The sequence below is a fragment of the Melozone crissalis genome, unplaced genomic scaffold, assembly GCF_028551555.1.
Source record: "Melozone crissalis strain CALT ecotype California unplaced genomic scaffold, PUWL_Pcris_2 ptg000120l_1, whole genome shotgun sequence".
Taxonomy (NCBI): Eukaryota; Metazoa; Chordata; class Aves; order Passeriformes; family Passerellidae; genus Melozone; species Melozone crissalis.
Genome location: NW_026535896.1, coordinates 2,673,580 through 2,689,524, shown reverse-complemented (window position 1 = coordinate 2,689,524; position 15,945 = coordinate 2,673,580). Strand labels below are relative to the sequence as shown.

The window sequence follows — 15,945 nt, the reverse complement described above, 5'->3', positions numbered from 1 at the left end:
GGACAGACAGACCCTCACCCCTCTCCTGGCACAGGGAGCCCCCTGCCCAGCCCTGCCCCTGCACTGGAGCCTGGCCAAGGGTGGAAATCAGCACAAGCAGTGACAGGCAAAGTGGTGGCCGAGTCATCCCGGGAGAGACTAAAGCAGGTGAATTTATAGAGTCTGGAACAGACCCTGAGTGGCACATTTGCAATCTATAAATACCTTCAAGGGAACAACATAAATGAAAGGAGCCCCTCATCTCCAGGCTGGCAGGACCAGGAGCACTGGCTGGGAGCCAGGTTGGTGCAGGCCATGGATACAGGAGAAAGAAATCACAGAGAGCCACAGCAGTGGAGGTGGTAGATGGGGCTGCAGGACCATCCTCCCCTCTTCTCTGCTCCTTTTTATTCAGGTTCTGTTTATAAATAACAACTGAATGGTCAATAGGTGAGCAAGGCACGTTATGGGCTCGTTAAAACCCTCAGTTAAAACCCTTCTGGCTGTCCACGAGCTCATCACAGGAAGCTTTACAAGAGAGTTATCAGCTGCCATTATTAAAAACCAATTTGACATTATAAAAGATCCATACTGCTCGTTCAGCCACATTGATTTAGCCACGTTAAGCCTTGGAAAACTGGAGCAAGAACCTTGATCTCTGCTGAAGCACAAAAAATTGGTGTTTGTGACACATCAGGAAATCCAGTTTTGCTGCAGCGATGGGTTTTGAGCAAATCCATAAAGCACCGTGCCACGGTTGTTGGGAGGTGTTTTCCCAAGCAGCTGCAATGTCAAACAGCTCTTGGAAACCTTGTTCTCTCTTTTGCCACACCCAGAAGGATCTCATCTGAGCTCTGCCCAGCTCAAACCCACCTCCAGACACTTCTCCATCTGGTTCTAATTCCTGGTGGTCTCCAGGAACGTTGGGAGGATGAACTGCAGGCAGGTGCAAGGACATGATCCCACAAGTCACTTTTATCCTCATCTTGAAGCCTCCTTCTTGTCCTTTGCACATCAGGGAGGGTAAATTTGTGCAAAATCACCAGGGAAGTGTCTGGGACAAGAGAAGCTCTGGATTGTCCCCAAAGTTTGGTGCCTCACCCTGTCCCATTGACTGCTGAAAAAAAATGGCTTTATCTACCTGCTGCCTCCCCTGAGCACCTGAGGGGCAGAACAAGACCCTGCAGAGGCTGGAGAACTGCTCTAGGCTAGGAATCTCTGCAGTGACAAAGTTGTAAAAGGAGCTTGATGGAGCAGAAATATTCCTGATGAAGAGCATGGGGCATTTCCCCCATTTCCTTCCTTCCTTCCTTCCTTCCTTCCTTCCTTCCTTCCTTCCTTCCTTCCTTCCTTCCTTCCTTCCTTCCTTCCTTCCCTGAACCTTCCCAGAATCTTCCTTCCCTCTTTCCTTTCATTCCTCTGCAGTTCCTGATATGAATTCAGGCCTTTTGGATCAGCAAACCAAACAGGAGACATCAGGACCGTGTCTCTCTCCATTCTCTCCATCCCACAGGCTGTGCTAAGCTTTGAGCAGGAGGTGCCAGACCTGTGGCAGATGTCCCTGTCCCTCTGCTGCCCCATCCCCAAGGAACAGCCGCTCTCACAGCACTGGCAGGTGCCTCCCACAGCAGGCAGCAGTTCCTGTGGCAGGGCAAGGCAGATCCATGGGGAGGCAGGGGGGCAGGATGCTGAGCTCAGCCTTGCAGGCTTGGCTTGGGCTGCAGTTCCCTCTGGGAGGCATCACCAAAACATCACTGCCAAAGCTTGGGAGCAGCACCTGCCCCTCCATTTGTGCAGGTTTTTCCATATAGAACCTCCCTCATTAACACACAAAGCAGCCCTAGAAATAAAACCAGCACCTCCTGATTAATTATTGGAGGGGGAGGCGAGGGAGGCAGGGGAGGGAAGCTGAAGTGGCCAGTCAGCATCTGTTAGAAGTGCAGAGATAAATGGGAGGCGAGGGCAGGTCAGGGCATACAAATGACTGCCATCCACTGGGGAGCACCTCTCAGAGTGCTGTGTCACCACCGGGGAGGCTGAGCAGGTCACTGGCAGGAGGCACTGAGGTTCACAGTGGCAGGTGCTCAGGGAATTGGCTCTGGCAGCACTCAGGGTGTTCTCCAGCCTGCCGTGCACCAGCATTCTGCTCTCTCTGCAGCCCCACTGAGGCACGTCACTGCCTATGGACCTTCAGCAGGAGCTCCCTGCAGCTCCAGTTGTCCTTGGCTGCCTTTGGGGCAGCATTGGAGCAGTGGGGAGCCATGGCAGAGTGACAGGAACAAGCAGAGGGAGGCAGGAGACCGCTGGGAGGAGCAGGAGCAGATGCTGCTGGCCTTGAAAGGGACAGCTCTCCCCAAACCACGGCACCGACCCCGTGTGGGGAGCAGCCTCTGCAGCTCTTTCAGCAGCTCCTTCTCTCTCCTTCATCCTCCGCAGCTCCTTCCTCTCTCCAGAGCCAGCTCCCAGTGCCTGCATCCTTCCCAACCCATCCAGCACACCACAAGGGCAGCCCCACAACAACAAGGCAGAGACTCCTCAGGGAAACCCTCTTCCCTCCAATTTACCTGTCCTGTTTGGGGAGGATTATTATATGTTTGTTCCCAGGCTTTTTTTTCCCTTCCCCAAAGAGTGGCTGGAGTTTCAGACCGCCTGACAGCATCTCCCGCCTTTCCCACCCGCTCCCGAGTGGCAGGTTGCCAGATGGTGCCCCATTAGGTCACATTTGCTCATTGTTTGGCAAACAGGGCTTAATTCAAGTGCTGAGTTGACAGCTTGTTCTCCAAGACAATTTGCAAGTTGCAGTGTTGCAAATGCCAGCTTGGCTTTTCGGGAAATGTTATTTCAGCTGCCTTAAAGGGATAAAGTTCTCTTTGACAGGGGAAAGAAAAAAGAAAAAAAGGAAGAAAAGGGCCAAAGCGGGGGGCAGCAGAAAATGTTTTTACTGTTTTTGATGTGTTGTTTGAAGCCAGCAGTGTTGTTGGCAAGCCTTCAGGAAGGGACTGTCACCCCATCAAGTAGACACCCCTCCATGTCCCATTCCTCCCATCACTGAGGTCCTTCACAATCCTACAAAATGAGGTGTATTCCCAGTGAAACAGGGTAATAGAATGTTGGTTTCTTTTGGAAAGACTTCTGATGGGGTACATGTCTAAAACTCTGTGATGGCTCCTCTCCTCTCTGTGGCTGCAGTCCCTAAATCCCCAGGGAAGGGGACAATGCTGAGAACAAGTTCATGTCCCTTCTGAAGTCAGGGGCACTCTGTGTGTGCTGCCCCCTGCACTGTGACAGCTACACATGGACATGGCAAGAGACACAAAGCAGCACCACAACAATGCTCTGTTTTCTTCAACAGGTGGGCGAAGAAAGGCCAGGTGATAAAGGAAGCCTCTGGTGACTTCTACGAAACCATTGTGGACCACACGTTCTTCTTTGAGCCCGTGTCCTGCGAGGTCACCAATGCTCTGGGCAGCACAAACATCAGCAGGACCGTGGATGTCTACTGTGAGTAACCTGATGGCTTCAGCCTGGCTTCCAGGCTCAGCAGAGCTGCTGAGAATCAGCAGGAAGCAGAGATCAGTCTCACTTGCCCAGGGTGGCAGGACTTGCAGCTCCCTCCTTGTAAACGCTCTGGTGGTTGGACCTGTGATTTCCTTGTGATCTCGTGGGTGGTCACTGTGGACCTGATCCCTCTGGAGCTGCAGTAGGCACCTGCCTGAGGCTTTTCTTTATTTGAGGCCCATCAGGATCTACCCCTGTGCCCTGTTTGGTGTGGGGTTCCTGGCTGGCAGAGCCCAGCCCTGCAGTAACTCTGGTTTCCTCTGCACAGTTGGGCCCAGGATGGCCACGGAGCCGCAGTCCCTGCTGGTGGACCTGGGCTCGGACGCCGTGTTCAACTGTGCCTGGACTGGGAACCCGTCCCTGACCATTGTCTGGATGAAGCGAGGCTCGGGCGTGGTAAGAACCTCTGGGGGCAGGGGCAGGGCCAGGGCAGGGGGGCTGCAGTCTCGGCGTCTCTGCTGCTCACAGTGACCCCCAGATGTGTTAGAAAGTCTCTTTTCCCAGCCCAGCAGTCAAAGAAGGAGCTCTTCATTCATTCAGAGGGATCCTGGCAGAGGATGGTGCTTTGTGAAGCCTTCAGCACCCAGCCATCCCAGTGGGAACTGGGATCACGGCTGCTTCTTCCCCAGCCCCTCTGTTTTCAGAACCAGGTGGAAGTCCCTCAAGATTGCCTTCTTTTCTCCTTTTTTCACAAAAAGGAAGCAAGTCAGAGACCAAAGAGAGGTTGAGGCCAAGTAAACACCGGTGTTTCTATGGCTAACTCTGCAATCAATGCTAACACAGTGGGTTTAAAGAGATCTGACCCTCTGTGCCTCTGCCTCGTGCCAGGTTAGGGCTGAGACCCCCACTTTGCTACAGGGAGACCCAGATCCACATCCAACCCCTGCATCCACTGATTCCAGGAGCTATGGGAGCAGAGCCAGCAGAGCCAGAGGCTCACCCAGCTGAGGAGGAGGCGAGATGATGGGCTGTGACCTGCAGAGCCCTGGGGGAGAAAGCCAAGGGCAACTGGAGGAGTTTGCTCCAGAAACCATTCTCTGTTTGAGATCTGCCATGTGTTTTTTCAAACCCAGCAGTGCCAAGAACCTGCTGACAGCCTCAGCCAGATCCCTCAGCTTTTCCAGGTTTAATAAAGCACAGCAGGGCAGGGGAGCAGCAGTGAGCCAGTCCATAGCAGGGGGCTGGCCAGAGCCAGCTGAGATTTCCCTGGGTATCCAGACCCTGTTCCAAGGTGTCTGCCACCTCTGCCACAACTTCTGGGCTTAAAATTCCTGAGTCAATCCCAGCAGCCTCCCCTGTGCCTGTGAATGTGGAGGTACAAGTGTGGAGTGTGGTTCTCTCCAAGGTTTTTCCGCTTGTGTCACTGCAGCCACCAACATTTTTCTCTTGCATCTTGAACTTCTTACAAAACTGGAGTTTGTAAAAATTCAAATGAATAGGAACAGGATTCCTAATTCCACCCCAAAACACCTGTAGTGTTTCTTTATTCTTTGGGCAACAGCAGCAAGTGATATTTCCATGCAATGCCAGACTTTGGGCTCATCCACTTGGCTTTCCCAAACATGCTCAGGAGCTGGTGACTCAGGTCATCGTTTTGTCTGTAACTTCTCATGGCCCACCTGAAAGCTCCCCTCCTCTCTTTCAGGTCCTGAGCAATGAGAACAAGCTGGTCCTGAAGTCAGTGCGCCAGGAAGACGCCGGGAAATACGTGTGCAGAGCCGTGGTGCCGCGCGTGGGCGCGGGGGAGCGGGAGGTGACACTCACCGTCAACGGTACCTCCTGCTCCCCTCTGACATTCATTCCTGCTCCCCTTCTGCCATTCATTTATTCCTGCTCCCTTCTGACATCCCTTCCTGCTCCCTTCTGACATTCATTCCTTCCTGCTCCTCTTCTGCCATTCCCTCTCTCCTGCTCCCTTTTGACATTCATTCCTGCTCCCCTCTGACATTCATTTCCTCCTGCTGCCCTTCTGACATCCCTTCCTGCTCCTTTTCTGCCATTCATTCATTCCTGCTCCCCTTCTGCCATTCCCCCTTTCTTCCTTTCTGCCATTCCTTCCCTCCTGCTCCCCTCTGACATTCCTTCTCTCCTGTGCCCTTCTGACATTCCCTCCCTCCTGCTCCTGTTCTGCCTCCTTCCCTCCTGCCATTCATTCCTTCCTTCTTCCCTTCCACCATTCCTTCCCTCCTGCTTCCCTTCTGCCATTCATTCCTGCTTCCCTTCTGCCATTCCTTCCCTCCTGCTCCCCTTCTGCCTTTCATTCCGGCTCCTCTTCTGCCATTCATTCATTCATTCCTGCTCCCCTCCTCCCATTCCTCCCCTCCTGCTCCCCTTCTGCCATTTCCCCCTGCTCCCCTTCTGCCATTCACTCCTGCATCCCATTTGTGATTCATTCCTTCCTTCTTCCCTTCCATCATTCCTTCCCTCCTGCCATTCATTCCTTCCTGCTCCCCTTCCATCATTCCTTCCTTCCTGCTTCCCTTCTGCCATTCATTCCTGCTCCCCTTCCACCATTCATTCCCTACCCCCATTCCCTTCCTGCCTTGATCCTGTTGCTCTGACAGTTCCTGTTCCCAAATTATCCCCTCAGATAATTCCTTTTGGAGCAAACCCCACCTCCAGTTGAATCAGAGATCCAGGCAATTGGAGTAAAGTGGATTTTGCATTATTTTGCCTGGAAATGCACAAGTTAAAGCAAAACAAAAATCAACATTTGCTCAGCCCCACACAGTTCCCTATTATCAGCAGGGGTTTATTGAGTAGTTGGGAGCTGGCAGCTTTAAATCTTTAATAGATTAATCTTGCAAAACCCTCGCGAGGTCGGAGAGTGCTGTTGTCTCTATTGTACACCTGGAGAGCTGGGAATTTAGTCTGGATCCAAGAGCAGCAGCCTAATCACACTCTCCATCCCACATGAGGATACCTGTGAGATTCCTGTGAGGATACTTGTGAACACTCTGCCTGCCAGGATTCCTGTCAGAATTCCTGTCAGGATACTTTCATGGCTGTTTGGGGCTCATCCAGCATTGTGTCAGGATGTGCCCTGGACTCTCAGCCACATCTCTGGAGTTTAATGATGCCCTGGCCAGGACCTCACAGCAGCTGGTAACAAATTTCAGCATAAATACGGCAGGGAAAGAGCCAGGCAGGCTGCAAATGGTGTAAGCAGAGGATGAATTTTGCATTGTCTCTCACCTGCCTGACAAACTGGCAGGTTTCACTCCCCACTCACTGTCACAGGAGAAGAACATAAGCAGGATGCAGCTCAGCAGGCATTGATTTCAAACACAGATAATGCACATGGTGGATGCCCCAGTTCCCTGGAAACATTCAAGGACAGGGCTCTGAGTAACCTGATCTAGCTGAAGATGTCCCTGCCATGGCAAGGGGTTGGACTGGATGACCTTTAAAGGTCACTTCCCACCCAAACTATTGCAGGTTTCTATAATCCTGGAAAAGGAAGCTGAGGGCAACCCAGCAGGGGCTGAAAACCAATCACTAAAAACCAACCATTGAAAACCAACCACTGAAAACCGGCCACTAAAAACCAACCACTAAAAACCAGCCACTGAAAACCAACCACTGAAAACCAGCCACTCCCTGACTTGGACTCAGCTCCTCAGCGCCTTCAGTCTCTTTCCCCAGCAGCTGCTGGGTTTAATTACAATTAAATGAGCTCATGGAAAACAAAGCAACAAATTAGCACAAAGAACATGCTGCTTCCCTGACACCTACCAGGCACAGGGATGCCCTGAGAGCAGAGCAGAGCTTCCCACAGCTCGAGGCATTCGGAGCTTGCAGCACTGACTGGAAAAGTTTCCCTCCAGCAATTTTTGGTTTTTCTCCCCAGCTTATGCCTGGGGAAACTGATGGGAAGCAAATGAAATCCATGCATGGGGTTCACTGCTCAGCCTTGAGGATCTGCCAGGAACTGACTGCCTGCACATCCCATCCCATGGGAAGTGCTGCCAGGTGCACCCCAAAGGTGACAACGTTGGGACATGTCACTGCAGGTGTTGGACCAAGGGAGAATCCCACACCTCTGGGTCAGAATAGTCTCCTGGCCCTCCAAGTGAGGAGAACTGAGCCTCTGAGCAGCATCCCCACATCCCACATCCACCAAGAACAAGAGGCAGCCTGTCCTGCAGTGGGAGCAGCGTTCCAGCTCCAGAGCACGGCACAGTGTGTCTAATCCAGCTAATGAATTCTGCTGGAAGCCTGCTCTGATGTAATTCAAGGGGGAACTTGAATGCCTCATATTTTGAAGTGATTTTAAATCCAGAGGGTGATACAATTGTCTGTTATTACCAGATGCTTCCCTCTATCACAGAAAAGTCAGGCATTGAGAAGTTGTGTTCTGGGCTGGCTGCACTGCCCTGGCCAGGGCACCTGGACTTTTAGGGGGCTGATCCATCCCACCAAGCACAGAGATCCCAACTGAGGGATCACCCAACCAACTCTGAGCCTGTGGTCCCATCAGCCTATCCACTCCCAAAATTATCCAAAATCATGGCATGGTGATGGTGGGGTGGGAGAGCATTCTAACCCAGCTCCCTCAGACAGGGCTGTGGTTGCAGAGCAGCCCAACCCCATGCCAGAGCCAAGGCCACCAGCCTGCAAGGAAGCAGATAGGATTCAGTCTGGTGAGTGGGAAGGAGGATTATGCAAAGCAGCAGCATTTGGCAGGGCCAGAGCAGCAGAGGCTCGAGGGAAGGGAGGAACTTGGTGCCATCATAAATCAGCAGTAGCTGGATTTACAGCCAAAGCCTCTCGATACTCTTGACTGCACCCAGCGTGGTCACAGCTCCCACCCCAGCAGAAGCACCCCAAGGTCACCTTCACAGGCAGATCAGCAGCAGTCCCCTCTGTCACTGCACCATCCAGGGTTGGCAGGGGCTGTTGAGCAGGGACCACCACCCCTGCCCACCTTGTTCTGCAAGAGAAGTTTGTTGGAAGGGCTGAACAGCTCCAGGTGACTAACTCGGGATGTCATTTGCCTGGGATTCGCTCCAACAAGGAATTTGGGCATGTGTGACAGCTGGAAGCAGGGCAGGGGCTGATGTGCCACCCCACTTGGTCAGGAGCACATCGGGGTGTCAGGAAGTGCTCAAGGACAGGTTGGAACAACCTCCTCTGGTGGGAGGTGTCTCTGCCCATGGTAAGGGATCTGGAATGAGATGGGTTTTAAAGTCTTTCCCAACCCAAATCATTCTGTGGTGTTCCTTTGTAATCAATACCAGGCAGAACCAGCCAGCCCAGGACTTCTGCAGGAAGCAAGGAGTTAAACAAAACTCTCCTGCCAAATCATTTAGAGTGCCTGGGAGAAAAGTTCAGATGGACTCAAGCAGACTGGAGAAGCCAAGGCCATCCTATCCTTTCATTCCTGAAGGCTTCCACCTCAGACTTCTCTTTTGTGCGAGTCGCCAGGACCGCACAAATAAATTGGCACCGAGGTGCTAAAAATAACCTCCACCAATAGCTCCATCATTTATATCCATAGCAACATTGCTTAGAGCCTTTTCCCTGCCTGTGGGCTGTCTCACACTCAGTGCTGAATGCCAAGCTGGAGATTGGCAGCTTTCATAAGGAGCCAGAGCCTGGTGGAGAATCAAACACCAGCCCTGAATGAGAAGAGGCTGCAACTTCATGCTATTATTTCTGGGCATGTTCATCTCACAAATAGTCTTTAGTCATCCGCTGTTATCATGATGATAAGCCTTCGACTCTGAACTCCTGAAGCAATAATAAAAGCCAAAGCCATTGGCATTTGTGCCATTTAAAACCCACTCGCCTTGGGGAAAATGATCCTTTTAATGATTATTAAGCCATTTTTCTCTAGCGTCACCCAGTCTTGGAGCACTTCCAGAATTTATAAGTAACATACAAGCATCAAAATGGAAAGGAGATGGTTCTTTTTATTACTGTTTAGGTCTGGCCTGCAGATCCCCTCACTGCTCTTGCCTTTGCTGGCTTTGGAATCATCAGGTGGGCAGGAGCATCAATGGCCTCAGCAGGCTCCTCAGGCAAAGCAAGGAGTCACCTCCTCTGAGACCCTTGGGAAAGCTGAGCTTTCAGCAATGGATAAACAAGAACTCACACCTTGGGATCGTGCCTAGAACAACATCTTGAGCATTTAGAGAGAAAAACACAACAAAGTGGCTTTTTTTTTTCTTTGCCTTCTTCGATCAAAAAGGGCAGAAGCTTCCACAGCCGTACTGCTGTGTCCATTACAGCAAAACAAGTCCTGACCTTCACGCCCAGCTCCTGCTATTCCTGATGCTGATGGCGGCTCCCTTCCAGTAGTAATTTCCTGAGCTGCCAGAACCGTGGTCACTGGTCAGTGAATTGTGCTTCAATGAGCTTGTTTTCCATCCATCTCCCCTTGGAGCAGTATGAGGAAGCAGGGACAGGGCTGTGCCTCAGTGGGAAGTGTGTGGGGAGTGTGCAAGTTTGGTGCAGGAAGGGTTACCAGGACAGTTCCAAAAGGCAGCTGCATGCACAAATGCAGAGAGTGATGGATTTAGCATTTTGGTATATTTCTGTGCATTTATGGAATTTATAAATGGGTGATTTGGATGAGAAACAGGCAGGAATACCCAGGCAAATCTTTCTTCCCACTTTACCCCAAATCCTTGAGACTTTTTTTTGAAGGAGCACCTCAAGTGCAGGGCAGGGAGGTGAGGAATATGGGAAAAAATCCACAATACTGCATTACTGATAAACCCAGTGACGTACTCCAAACCAGGTGTGGCAACCCCAAGTGAGCACCCAAAGTTCCAGAGCTGGAGCAGGGGGAGTTCTGACAGCCTCTGCCACTCCTCTCTCCCTGCCCTGCAGCCCAGTTGCTGCTGTTTTCTGCCAGCAGCAAGCCACTCATGGAAATGCAAATCTGCTTTAATTAAGGAGGTTAATAAACAGCAATTAGGATCCCAGCTCTTGTGCTGCTCCCCTGGGACATCAGGGCTGTTAGAAGAGTGAGGGACACACCACATGCTCTCCTCTCCCATCCCTTTTCTCCCAAGCACAGGATGTTCACCGAGGCAGGACAAGGACATTTCCCATCCCAAGCTGGTGTTTGGCTCAGGAAGAGCCTTTCCTACCCTCTCTCCTCGGCTCCTTTCATGACCCACATGGCACAGGAGAGCCCAGCTGATGGGTGTCAAGGTTTTCCAGCAGAAATTTCTCCATCACATCTTCCTTAATGACCTGGAGACCAATTAGTTTAATTCAAACTGGTTGCTTAATGAATCTGGTTGGTTGCTTAATGGATCAGGGAGGGCACAGAAGAGGAACAGCAGGTGGAATGGGATCCTGCTTTGCTCCTGCAGCAAACAGCCCTTCTCAGAGGCCAGGCTCTCCAAGGAGATGGGAGAAGGACCCTTTACACCAGGGATGGGGTTACAGAGATGGCGGACCCTGGTGTTTTGTGAGGGCTTTGCAAAAACCCACTCAATGTTCTCCATCACAAGAGGAGATGGGACTGTTTCTGCATCCCTGTCCTTCAGAGATAGAACCCAATATCCATTCGGGGCTCCCCTAACATCCCCCATCCCCAGCAGTCCCATGGGGTGCCAGCAGCCTCTCCTGTCTCCACAGGGCCCCCCATCATCTCCAGCACGCAGACCCAGCACGCCCTGCACGGCCAGAAGGGGCAGATCAAGTGCTTCATCCGCAGCACTCCGCCGCCAGACCGCATCGTGAGTATCACCCTGGGCACGGGGAGTGACTGCAGCACCTGGGGCTGCTCCAAGCTCACCCCTCTCTCTCTTGGCAGGCTTGGTCCTGGAAGGAGAACGTTCTGGAATCTGGGACCTCGGGGCGCTACACGGTGGAGACGGTGAGCACGGATGAGGGGGTGATTTCCACGCTGACCATCAGCAACATCGTCCGTGCTGATTTCCAAACCATCTACAACTGCACGGCCTGGAACAGCTTCGGCTCTGACACCGAGATCATCCGGCTCAAGGAGCAAGGTGGGCACTGCTGGGGGCTGCGGGGCTGGGGGCAGCAGGAATTAGCACCTGGCTGGGCTCAGGGAGTGGGGACATGCTGTGAGAGGCAGGAGGTGCTCAGAGAGCTCTTGGGATGTCAGAGGAAATTAGGAAGGACAGTGACAAGGCTCCAGCTGTGCTAGCTGCAGGATTGCATCCCTAAGGCACATGATCTAAAGGGGAAGGAGCAGGGGCAAGCCCTGTAAAGTCTCTGCTTGGTAAGGTATTGCTGATTTTACCTGTCCTGCTAAAGCTGGAGGGCATGGGTTGATCCTGCACCCCTCACTCCCTGTCCCACAGTACAAGGTGATGTCACTGCCCAGGCTGGAGGATCATTCACAGCCTTGGAGAGACAGGAGTGGCTGCTCCCAGCAGAGCCCACTGCTCCACGGTGATGGGGGCGAGCAGAGGAAGGCGTTTGGACTGGCGGCAACTCTCCATCCTGGCCACCAGCCACAATGCCAGCATGTCCCACAGGGCTGGGCTCACACACCCAGCAATTCCCAGGGGATGGCCAGGGAAATTCCACTCTCGGGGCTCTCCACAGCAGGGGAGGGAGATGGCTTGTGTGAGGAATGCTTAGCTCCTGGAGGAACTCCAGTTCTCCTCTATTTTATTAAATGCCAGGGCAGGCAGGTGGATTGTTCTCATTAAGCCGTGATTTATAGGCAAGGCTGGCGTCCAGATTAAATCAGAGCTAAATGAACCCCTTAAAATTAGCCTTGGGCTTCTTCCAATGCAAACAGAGCCAGTGGTTTTTCCAGGTCGGCTGCCAGTCAGCGGCAGCGCTGGGCGGCGAGCCTGGGTCCCAGCAGAGGGGGACGGGGAGCCGAGTTCACGCCCAGCGTCCCTGCAGGGCCACCGCGGGGCACAGCCCTGCCCGGGCCAGGGGACACTGCAGGGTGACATAGGGGACAGCCCTGCCCCATCCAGAGTGGCGCAGGGGACAGCCCTGCCCCGGCCAGGGGACACAGCAGGGTGGCACAAGGGACACCACATGGTGACATAGGGGACACTGCAGGGTGGCACAGGGGACAGCCCTGCCCCGGCCAGAGTGGAACAGGGGACAGCCCTGCCCAGGACAGGGGGACACTACAGAGTGGCACAGGGGACAGCCCTGCCTGGGCCAGAAAACACTGCAGGGTGGCACAGGGGACAGCCCTGCCCAGGCCAGGGTGGCACAGGGGACAGCCCTGCCCTGGTCAGGAGACACTGCAGGGTGGCACAGGGGACACCGCATAGTAACACAGGGGACACTGCAGGGTGGCACAGGGGACAGCCCTGCCCAGGCCAGGGTGGCAGAGGGGATGGCCCTGCCCCAGCCAGGGTGGCACAGGGGACAGCCCTGCCCCAGCCAGGGTGACACTGCAGGGTGACACAGGGGCCAGCCCAGGGGACAGCCCTGCCTGGGCCAGGGGGACACTGCAGGGTGGCACAGGGGACAGGCCTGCCCAGACCAGGGTGGCACAGGGGGCAGCCCTGCCCCAGCCAGGGTGGCACAGGGGACAGCCCTGCCCGGGCCAGCGGACACCACAGGATCCCCTTCACAGGGCCAGCCCTGGAGCAGGCAGAGCAGAGCAGAGCAGAGGGCTGAGCGCTCAGGAAGGTGCGGTGGGCGCGTGGGCTGTGCAAGGCTGTGGACACTTGCTTTATTTTCAAACAGGTACGGAAATGAAATCAGGAGCTGGTATTCAAGCAGGTATGGAAATCATGAGCTGACGGTGAACGTGAATTGTCCCCAGGCACCACCACACCTGAGGGCCCAGCGTCCTCCTCCTGGCCCGGCAGCTCTCCCCAGGGCAGGCAGGGCAGGCAGGGCTGCAGGGAGCTGCAGGGCAGTGACTGGGGCAGGACTGGGGAGCTGGAGGGGTCCAGGCCCCCTGTGCCACTGACCCACTCTGGAAACCAGCACTTTTCCTGCCCCAGCTCCCCAGGCACTGGAAGGGGGATGCTGTTACTCAACCGTGTTTAAAATGGTGCAGAAGTCCCACAGAGTGTGACTTTGGCACAAAAACAGAGGGGAAAGTACATGTTTCCAGGGTCATCTGCAGACATCAGCTTGGTTCAGCATAGTGGGAGAGTGATGGCCAGCATCCATTGGCACCAGAGCAGGTCTGGATGGATCTGGGGGTGGATCTGCAGGAGGTGCTGCCCTTGGGGTTCCTCATCCTGTGCTGCCCTTGTGGTTCCTTATCCTGTGTCCCAGAGCAGGATTCCTGGGGGAGCCAGCAATCTGCACCTCCCTCAGCTCACCCAGCCCTACAGGAGAGTTTACCATCCCCACCATTCTGTCACTGCCCCTTTGCAGTTTCCTTTATCCCAACCCAGGAGAGCCCTGGACATTTTCCCCACCCCATTCCCTGCATGGCTCTTCATCCCCATCACCATCTGCTTCTCTCTGATCTCTGCCCTGCAGATCCCATTCCCCAGAGCTGAGAGCCAGCCAGCCCTTCCAGGGCTCCTCTCTCTCCAGCCCCTTGCTCCATTTTCCCCTTGGAAGACCAAAAACATCCCATGAGGAGCTGCCACTCTTGGCAGGAGCACTGCCTAGCAGGTAGCCTCAGAAATCCCTGGTTTCTTCATGCCATGGCCCAGCTGCTGGGCTGGAGGACGGTGATTTTAGGGTGAGCTTCTTGGGCAGCTGGACCCAGCTGCAACCCATTCCCTGAGCTCCAGCAGAGGACTAAGGGGATTTGCCTTTTCACCACCTGGGCACTCCCAGAGGTTTGGTAATGATTTGGTTCAGTGCCACTTGAGTCATGTCACACTGGCCCACCTTGAGTGGCATGTGACACATCAAGGGACCAGCAGCCCAAGCAGAAAATCCATGAGCAAGCCACAAAGTGAGAAACATCAGTTCTGTTTGATCAAGTGTGAGCAGAGCCTGAACTCAATCAGCACCACATGTTTATCACCTGCAGTTCCCAAATTAGGGCTCAGGACCCAGGAGCTCCATAGCCATGGCTTAAGGGTACCCTGGAGTGGCTTTAGAACTCTCCTGTCCCACTTGGGATAGGGTAAACGAGGATGATGCCCTTTGCTGACTACACAGTGGATGCTGCTGGAATGAGAACTGCCCCAGTCGCACCAGTAGGGGTGTGCCCCCTTGGGAAGGATGGAAGGCACAGGTGGGATCTGTGCTCTCAGGTCCAGGATGAAATTTGTGCCCACCCCCAGCCCCACACCCGTGGGCAATGGGAAATGGTTCCTGTATCCCCCAGTCAAGGGACAACCCCTGGGCTTTGCTTCTCAGCTGGGTCACCCTCTGTGTCCCCAGGGTCCAGCAGCATCCATGTCCCCATCTGCACAGACCTCTGAGGAGAACCACCTCTCTGCATACATTTTTCCATAAATTCATCCCATCCATTTCCAAGGCAAGGCCTCCAAGGAGAAAACACCTTCCAAGGAGGTGTCCAGAAAAGTTGGGAGGACACACTCACCCACCTTATCTGGCCATCCCCGACAGAGTTATCCCTCTTCTGGCTCACCAGATCCTACAGAGTGTTTAGAAAGAGAAGAATGGGGACCTAGAGATACCTGCAGCTTTAGGGGAGAGGGTCTTTGGGATGCAGCTTTATCATCTCAGCCAAGGAAGGCAATTTGTGATATCCACAGCTGTGGTGTCCTACAGTGTGAGTGCTGCCCATTCCTGCCCCTCCTTAATCCAACCCAACACTCACTGCAAAGTCTGAGCTGTGCCTGGAGGAACTGGAGAGACAGAGCAGGGAGATAAAAAGGCTTTGGGGCTCCAAATCTGAACCCCTCACCAAAAATGTGATTTCCCATTCCACCCTCCCCACACCTCACAAGCTGCTGCCAAGGCCTGCGTAGATAAATCAGCTTTGCTGGCTGAGCCACACGCCAAAATCCCCCCCAGGAATTTGGTGACAGAGTTCTTGTAGGCAGAAGGATGTGAGGGTTCTTTGCCTCCCCCAGACCCTGCCCACACATCCCACCTCACAGTGCTCAGCCCCAGCATGGGCCATCCCTCCTGTCCCAGGCTTTGTAGCACCCTCAGGAATTTTGGAAGGATGACAGTTGATAAGCCACAGGAAAAGGCAGGAAATTGGGATATAAAATAGGGAGGGGCTGTGAATGATGACTTGGGTTAAGTCATCCATCAGCCTGCTCAGATGTCATTTCTCTTTCTTTATAATATTAACATACAGTCTTCTTTTGCACTTCATCCTTTAGAGAAGCTCATTCATTAACCTGCAGGGCACTAACAAAGCAGTCACTAATCTGCTCCTCTGGCTCCCCCCTCTCCTCCCAGGGTAAACTGAGGCACAGAACGAGCAGGGCTGTACAAACTGCAGCGTCCCATGGGCAGCCCGTGCCAACATCATGATGAAGGAATGGGGGAGCAGGGAAGGAGGCCCCAAAACCCTCCCTGGGCTCATCACTGAGCCTCTTGCCA

The 15,945-nt window shown here is 53.7% G+C and overlaps 1 protein-coding gene across 3 annotated transcripts in view; it reads left to right on the top strand.

The window, feature by feature from the left end:
• Nucleotides 1-15,945, top strand: part of KIRREL3 (kirre like nephrin family adhesion molecule 3) — a 412,349-nt gene that overhangs the window by 379,624 nt on the left and 16,780 nt on the right. For 2 of the 3 annotated variants that reach the window (XM_054293001.1, XM_054292999.1), the window contains 6 exons: nt 3,332-3,480; nt 3,806-3,933; nt 5,183-5,309; nt 11,134-11,234; nt 11,312-11,510; nt 13,192-13,227. In XM_054293001.1, coding sequence (XP_054148976.1) covers nt 3,332-3,480; nt 3,806-3,933; nt 5,183-5,309; nt 11,134-11,234; nt 11,312-11,510; nt 13,192-13,227 — 740 coding nt within the window. The remainder of the gene's footprint in view (nt 1-3,331; nt 3,481-3,805; nt 3,934-5,182; nt 5,310-11,133; nt 11,235-11,311; nt 11,511-13,191; nt 13,228-15,945) is intronic. The other variant, XM_054293000.1, reaches the window with a different exon arrangement.